The sequence below is a fragment of the Aulonocara sp. 'chitande type north' Nkhata Bay genome, linkage group LG8, assembly GCF_057382095.1.
Source record: "Aulonocara sp. 'chitande type north' Nkhata Bay isolate Kocher_YH1m ecotype deep benthic linkage group LG8, A_spYH_male_GT1.1, whole genome shotgun sequence".
Taxonomy (NCBI): Eukaryota; Metazoa; Chordata; class Actinopteri; order Cichliformes; family Cichlidae; genus Aulonocara; species Aulonocara sp. 'chitande type north' Nkhata Bay.
The window spans coordinates 2,285,729-2,294,440 of NC_141351.1; the positions used below are offsets into that span (position 1 = coordinate 2,285,729).

The 8,712-nt window shown below is 41.6% G+C and overlaps 1 protein-coding gene across 1 annotated transcript; it reads left to right on the forward strand.

Moving 5' to 3' along the window:
- The first annotated feature begins 3,765 nt into the window (after positions 1–3,765).
- LOC147322819 (WAP, Kazal, immunoglobulin, Kunitz and NTR domain-containing protein 2-like) lies at positions 3,766–6,685 on the forward strand. Its single transcript, XM_086302769.1, has 2 exons — positions 3,766–4,315; positions 4,820–6,685. Exons 1-2 carry the CDS (start codon positions 4,130–4,132, stop codon positions 6,362–6,364), a joined length of 1,731 nt encoding a protein of 576 aa, XP_086158895.1. The 5' UTR covers positions 3,766–4,129; the 3' UTR covers positions 6,365–6,685.
- Positions 6,686–8,712: the final 2,027 nt, after the last annotated feature.

An 8,712-nucleotide genomic window follows, 5' to 3' on the forward strand; every position in this document is an offset into this window, starting at 1 on the left:
TATGCTGATGATGTCCAGAGGGTTGTTCCATTCAAGTTGTGGCTAATGAATCATTCCCATCTAGCCTTGTAGTCAGTACAGATTTCTTAAATTAGATCTTTTACATATTTGGAATTTTTTTTCCAGGTAAAACAAAACAAGACTGTTTCAGTTGTGCTTTGTGTGAATGTCATTTATACAGTGATGCAGCAAAGATTTATTTATTTTTTTACAATTAAGAAGAGACAGTGTTGCAAATCACCAGTTTTTGGGGGGTAATCTAACGTCAGTGCCAGTCATTATGTAATTATTCCAACCATCCACTAGAGTGTGCTCACACTCAGTCAGCAAGCCAGGAAAGTGACTGTTGCCCCAACTTCTTCACTTACAACTGAAGGAACTTGTGTTTTTTCCTTAATGTATCCTAACAGGCAAAAATATGGTAATTTTACTACAGTGCTGGTAGAAACTAATACAAAAATACAATAAATTAAAATCTAATAAGACAAGAGAGTTAATGTAAGAGCTTTCCTAACTGTGGATCAAGAGGGATTTGTTGCTTTTTCTATTGTTTTATACATTGATTCTGTGGATATGTTATTGGAAATTGGGTTGTCTGTTCTCAGAACTGATTGGGGATTAAGAGAAAGTAGGAAGAGAGACCATGACGGGGCAAAGAAGAGAAGTTCACCTTAGATTCCTTACAGCAAGATGTCTCTTGCCCCACACACAGAAACACTGCAGTTAACATTTCTCAGTATTTTTCCCTGGCACACACCTTTCTTTGTCTCCAACATGCTAAAACTGATAAATGTTGATAGGGCGGCATGAATGAAAGCTGTGCTGCCAGCTTCCTTGATAAGGTCCCTGCCTATTGGCACAGATGTACAGAATCGGACCCAGAGGTGAGAGGAAGATTAAAAACAACTTTAGCACAACAGTGATACAGCAAGAAGGTTTGAGTGTTATTTTTTGATGCCTTGTCAGAATGTTGCTCAGTATTGCTCAATATCGGAGTACCAGACAGAGCAAGATGTTCTTTTGATATGTCTAAGCCACCCACAGATGTCAGGAAATTCATAGAAGAGGCCTAGATTTTTGAGAAATGCATAACTGGTTTTAAATTGAAAAATGAATAGGCTGACATTAGTCAGATTTTACTGTAATATAAAGCTAGAGTCAGTTTCCTGGTAGCTTCTTTTGGGATATACACTGTAGATGTGTAGGTGGGGGTGGCTGCATATATAAGAATCAGTCCATTTACCATTTGTAAATGAGGGGCCACAACATTAAAGGTCGCCACAGCAGATGGATGATGATATGAGATAATGTGTAGTGTTTGATTTGGCACAGATTTCTTAAAAAAAAAACGAAGTATATATATATATATACTTTTTTTTAATGCCAGATGCCCTACTTCTGCTGATATCGCTTTAACCAAACATGCAGATGTTTGCTAAAGATGCTGAAGTCAAAGTTGTTTCTTTGGATTTTGTTTTACTTCACCAACCTGTTGCTAAATTCTTCAAAATACTTTTTAAAATTTTTGTACAACCCAAAGGTCTAATGTCAGCCAGCTGAGCTTCATTACTGGGGTAATCTCAAAAACTATGATGATGTTTTGTCTCTTCTACTTTGACAGGTGTTGACTTTAATAGTCTAAATAAAAAAAACTGATATCAAAGCTTGTAATCCTCACATAACCTCTCACCCGAGGGCGTGCCATTTCATGATTTTGTAATTTTCCTGACACCTGGAGAATTTTTGTGATTCTACAAAATAAGCTTATTATTTGTAGCCCCAAGATGTGTCTGGCCTTACTGAGTTTGACAACAGTTAACAGCTTACAATCCTCCCTCATTATGAAACCTCTCATTTGTAACTCTTTCTGTCCTGGGGAGAGCGACAGGTATTTTCACCTGTGTACACGCACACATTTTGCCCCTAGTGAATATCCTATAACAATAAGTACAGTAAGCTGCCCCAACCACAAACACATATCCAGTAAACACTAATATAAGGTGACATAGTGAATCATGGAGAATATGGGAATATGTTTTTTATGATTAGCACTGAAATGGACCTAAAATAATCCTTCTACAGGATCCGGAGCATGGCAAGATCCAGATAAACAAGGCTTTATTTATTAGCTTGTCATACACACACGCACACAGGTTTACACAAAAATCACCACGTCTGCATGAAGAACAAACAATCTCCTGCACACACATACTTAAACTCAGCATGAGTCCACCGTTATTGCACTGGAAGGCAGTCTAATAGCTACCCTGTCCTCAGCTGAACTGTGGAGGAAACGGTTTACACAGGAAAGGACTGAAGAAATGATAATAACAACTTCATTCATTAAACATGGTGCCAACTCTCACGCCCACTGCAGAGCACACCTTCAAAGTATTTTTTTTCCCCGTTTTTGAGTTGCACTGTCCTCATCTCACCTCTGCTGGTTTGCCAGTCGGACTTGTTAAGGAACGAAAAGCTGGACTCATGTTTTCTATTTTAAGTCTTGGATATGAACCCAAACCCAAATGAGTACTTACGTTTTGGGTGATAACCTGTTTCAGTGCTCCAATTAAGCTTTGTTCTTGTCAAATAATGTCCTCAAGCCAAGATTCAGAGACCGTTTTTTTTTCTTTTCTGGAATTTAAGAACAAGTCTGTACATTTGCATAAATTCAAAGTAATCCTGTGTACAAAGACATGCTTTGTAGGATGTATGCAGACGGCTGAAGAATGTGGACTGTATAAATGGAAAACTGTGCTACGTGGAAAATAGAGATTGTTGTGCAACACCAGTCACGTATCACAGATTGCATGCATTTACAGAGACAAGAAAAAGTCCAGAGAGTGTGCAATGTATCAAGCAGGTAGAAGCATGAACTTGTACATGGCTAAAATGGCTTTATTGAGCTCAGGCTGCAAGTTATCATGTTTTACACAGTGCAGAAAGTCTATTAAAGTGAGGAACAGTATATAATCAGCTACGTCAGTGTGTTTCATGGAATCCCAATGAATGCAATCACATTGAAATGGATTCTGTTTATAATTGCTGTTATCGACATCATCATTATGTCTAACCTGAAGGAAATGTACTGCATTTATTAGTGCTGATCACAAAGTACTGCAGGTCACAATTTCCCTTTATTTGGCCCATTATAGATTTTTACAAACAGTTGTCTTTAATATTAAGTAATGAAAAAATTAAGCATATTAGAATAAAATTATAACTATGACATGGTTTTGTTTTCTTTAAAAATGCAGTCTTTTCCAAGAGCATATTGTGTTTGTTAAAATATGAGTTTCAACATCTGTAAAAAAAAGAAAAGAAAAATCCTCTAAATGATTTCACCCAGATAAATTTAGCTGTTGCAAATATGCTTAAATGATGAACAGTTAAAATATGAATCGTTTAAATTTTCATTATTTCAGCTGTTGTCGTTTTATTTTGTGTAAAAGTGACTCATTTTTCTTATATATATGTGTGTGTGTGTGTGTGTGTGTGTGTGTGTGTGTGTGTGTGTGTGTGTGTGTGTGTGATATAAGTAATATTCTATATTCATAGTATGTAAAGGCAAAGTACATCACTTCTTGTTACCTGTAAAAACCGCAGCTTTAATTCAAACAGTCTGAATGTGTGTTAACATGTGTTTTTTGCTGTTTTGCAGTCGTTAAATAATAAGAACTACATTTTTTGTAAGCTGAAAAATGCCTTTGAGACTTTTTTATTCCGTGCGTCATAGTGCACGGTGCGCCCTGGCGCCGGCGGGGACCGCAAAGGGTTAAACGGGGTTACCAGCAATCCTTTTCACAGGCAGGTGCCCCGCCAGCTTTTCGCTTTTTTTTTTTAGCTTCTTTCAACATCTAAGGAGAAACTCATAACTGTCATTTTGCGAGTTACTTGGCGCGTCTTGTTAGCAGCGATGGCGGAGGGTTGGTGGTATAAATAGAGAAGTGAATTTATCAACTGACACACATCGCACGGACTCTGGAGACTGATGCGCTTTGACTCGTTTGCACACCTGCCTTTATTTCGAGAACAACTGATTTACAGCCGGATCACAGAAACACACATTACTTTGTTCGTTTGGTTGTTTTAACTTTCAGCACTTGTTGAATTGCGCGCCGCTCTGAAGATGTGGTGGATGCTGTTTCCGCGCTGGATCTGGTTCCTGACGTGTGTGTCAGTGTGGATGGAGCTCCAGGTCGGAGTTTTGACCCACATTGACTATACGCACGGGGGGATCTGCCCCAATGATATGAACCCCAACCTGTGGGTAGACGCCATGAGCACCTGCACACGAGAGTGTGAATCTGACCAGGTAATGTCATGGCAGTAACTTGGAATGAAAGCTTATCGTGGTTTGTTTTATTTTTTGTTAATAGTGCATGTGGGATTTTCAAATAGAGTGAACAAAAAAGAAAGAAAGAAAAGTCAGGATAGCTATATTATTGTGATGGTAGTGTGCCACATTGTTTGATGTCCTTGGTTTTGTTTTTTATCAAATTGACTAAACTCAAAATACAAGTGCACAAAAATGATGACAGACTCTGTAATTATGACTGTAGAAAAAGAACAATTACACATTTATTTACTTTATTAGAATATGTGCCTTACTGGTGCAATATTTCTGTTTTATTTCTATTTAATTTGTAAATATCATATCATGCATGACTCTTTCTAGTTGTAGTTATTTTTCAGCTGCTTCTGTTTTAGGTATGTAAGTTGCTTTTGACTTTTTTAACTGTTTATATCTCACATGGAAAGTTTAGTTTTGTTCCATCTTGGATTCAAAGCACCTTTTCCCCCCCTTCTCCTCTTGCAGGAGTGCGAGTCCTATGAGAAGTGTTGTCAAAATGTGTGTGGGAATCGAAGCTGTGTGGCAGCCCGTTATGTGGATGGAAAGAAGGGCCCCGTGGGAATGCCAAAGGAAGCAACCTGCGCCGGTTTCATGTGCACTCAGCAGGGCTCTGAGTGCGACATCTGGGACGGTCAGCCGGTGTGCAAATGCCGGGACCGCTGTGAGAAGGAGCCACATTTTACCTGCGCCTCTGACAGCATGACCTACTACAACAAGTGCTACATGGATGCAGAGGCGTGCTCCAAGGGCATCACCCTGACTGTTGTCACGTGCCGCTTCCATCTGATGTGGCCCAACACAAGCCCTTCTCTCCCCCAGGTGACCACTCTCCGGCCAACCACTGCGACCCTTCAGGCGACTATCCCACCCACCACCGAGCCTCAGCCACCTGTACTGATCAGCAGCCCCACTCCACAGACTGTGAATGTCGGGGAAACGGCAAGCTTCCTGTGTGACATCATCGGTCGCCCCCGGCCTGAGATCACATGGGAGAAGCAGATGCCTGATGGGGTAGAGAGGGTTCTCATGAGGCCCAATCATGTTAGGGGTAACATGGTGGTCACAAACATCGGTCAGCTTGTCATCTATAACGCCCAGCTGCGCGATTCAGGGGTCTACACCTGCACGGCTCAGAACCCATCCGGTTTAGTGCAAGCCAAACACCCATTCACTGTGCTGCCCACAGAGTTACACAGAACTCCTGAACCCAAGAACCAGACCCGCTGCCTGCCTGACGAATGTCTGAAACCCCTTGACAGCGCAGATGATTGTGGGAGTGAGCTGCAGAAAGTCAGCTGGTACTACGAGTCCAAATCCAACAACTGCTTCTCCTTTACGCACTGCCACAACAGCAGCCAGCAGCCCAGGAAGGTGTTCCAGACATACGAGGAGTGCATGCAGTGCTGTGGTCCAGAACTGTCGGGCCCCTGTGGGCTCCCCACCCTGCAAGGCCCCTGCAAGGCATACGAGCCGCGGTGGGCGTACAGCACCACCCTACAGCAGTGTCAGTCCTTCATTTACGGCGGTTGTGAAGGAAATGACAACAACTTTGAATCTAAAGAAGGCTGCGAGGAGATGTGCCCCTTCCCCAAAAACCAAAACTGCAAGGCCTGCAAGCCGAGAGGCAAGATGGTGACGAGCTTCTGCCGCAGCGACTTCGTCATCCTGGGTCGCATGTCTGAGCTGACAGAGGAGAAAGACTCAGGCCACGCCCTCGTGACTGTGGAGGAGATCTTCAAAGATGAGAAGATGGGTCTCCGCTTCTTTGGCAAGGAGCCCCTTGAGGTCACTTTTATCAACATGGACTGGAACTGCCCATGCCCCAACATCACAGCTGCTGCTGCAGAGGGCCAGGTCATCATCATGGGCAATGTCAGCGATGGCATGGCCATCCTTCAGCCTGAGAGTTACGTGGGAGCATCTAGCCCTCGTCGGGTACGGAAACTGAAAGAAGTCATCTCTAAGAACACATGTGACATTCTCAAAGCGATCACCAACAGCCCTCAGTAGGGCTAATATCTGTACATAATGTTAAGCTGTTATATTCTGAACATTGCCCACAGTACTGTCGAGATCTTTTGAGCATTCTAGCTACATTTGGAGTTCTTAATGTTTCACTATGATGTTGTTTATGTTTTGTGTTGTCAGTTTGCAGGGAAGCATTTCTTTGTCCAGCCATTGGAGTTATTAACCCAAATGCCATGTAAGTGAACACAGGAGAGTTACCTTACTCTGCCCTCCCTCATATCCTCTCTGACCTATGCAGAAATATAGCTTGTAGACGTTTGGCATCAAAGCATGAAACAATTTGAACTCTCCATTTTAAATACTTGTAATACTTGTATTGTTTAAATACAGGAACTTTTAACATCCTAACATTTACTCGGTGTGGCACACCAGGACATGTGCCATACTGCATATGCAGTATGACTGCATAGATTTCATCCAAAAGAATGAGTTGTAAAATATTCTATTTACCACATTTTCTCCAAAGCAGCTGCTCATTTTATATCGTCCTTCTCTTATTTCTTGGGTATTTATTACCATGGAAGCTTGTCTTTGATTTTGTACCTCACATCCTCTCTGAAATCAAGTGGACTTTTGTATTTTGTGTAATGTATAAAGAAAATAAACATTTGGGATCTTCTCTTTCCTCCTCATTTCTTGTCTTGTAACACCATATTATGAGGGATTATAGGGCACAGTCATAGCGATCTTACTTTTTAAGGCTAACAGGAGTGCGGAACCAGATTTGGTGCCTTTGTACCTGTTGTGATGACAGACAGCAGCTTCTCTGTGTACTGTACCTGTGTAGCTCCGCTGACAGGTTGTGATAAAAGAGACTTGGGAATAGCATATCCACAGTCCACCCTGCCCCCCTCCTCATCCCTGCAAACCTCCAAACAGAACCCATCCATTCCAAACACCCATGTGGCATTGTAAAAACTTCACCCTATTTTGTTTTGCCTCCATGGTCCAGCCTAATTGGGTAAGGATCCCAGGCCGTAAACCTCAGATCCACTCCCATACAAGAGTTATGTGTTTCATGCCGTGCCAGCCGGCATCTCTGGGTTACTAGGAAAAGGCCTTGGTGGGCTTCGACGAGGGTGTTCTACTTCCCAGATGAGATTCTGTTTCTCCCATCCAGAGCGGTGATGGAGGCAGAGATCAGCCCATGTATGGTGTTCCTTTACTGGCAAAACCCCCCGGGAGGTCAGACCTGCACTTCAGCAGCTGTTGAGTCTCTAGACTCTGAAAAATATTAGATCTGCAGCACCTTGGATCACATCAGAAAGTGATATAAACAACACAAACACAAAGTTTGCCAACCTTTTATTGCTCTCTGATACGCTGTTAATTCATTTTAGAATCTCTCAATCCCTCATCCCATCCACTATGGACGGGATGACATTACAGACAACTCCTCAGGACACTGAGGTCTGTGGGTTTGACTGCTTCATTCACATAGCTGATCTAAAGATAGTTTAATCTTTGGTATGTTTTTGCAGATTTTCCAGATTTTGACAACTAAAAGCAAACTAACTGTATGGATCAAAATGCTATTTTGGAAAGATGGCCGTTTAGAAATACAAGTTAATTAGATATACCTGATAACTGATTAAAGGACTTAATTACGGAGATTGGGGCCTCTATATGCAAGTATAGCTGTACAAAAAGGGTGTAACAGGGGAGTGCAGGGTGGCACCTCCACATCTTGTGCAAATTATCAATTCAAAACAAGATACTTTTAAGTTTTGAAACATAGACTCTCATAAGCTACATAGTGGTTTTGCTTACTCCCTATAATTCCCTAACTTCTGCACATTGCAAAGAAGGGCTTCAAGGCACAAGACAAAACAGCCATGTTTCTTAATGTATATTTAAGGAGTCAAGCAAAGCTAGCAAAAGCTGTTTTCAACTGTATTGCTCGATTGCTTGGTGCATAAGTTTGAAATTTTGGATTTTCTTCAATCCACACAAGGTGAAAAGCAGGATTTGGTTAAATTTCCCTTAGCAAGACTCACCTTGACCACATTCTTTTAGTAGCCATCAATGAGGTTCTGGGATAATCCTAGTTGGATATTTGACCATTCTTCTTGACAGAATTTGTAGAGTTAATTTAAATTGGTTGGTTTTCTTTGTTCAGACTTGGCTTTTAAGCCTAGTCCATACATTTTCAGTAGGGTTGAGGTTGGGGCTTTGGGAAGACCACTGCAGAAGCTAATTGTTGTTATCTATTCCAAACCAGTTTTGTTTGTTTGGGATCATTTTCTGTTGAAACACCCAAACTGAATCAAACTTTCAACCAACTAGCTGTTGATTTGACATGAAGTTGAAGGACATGGAAGTAGCCCCAC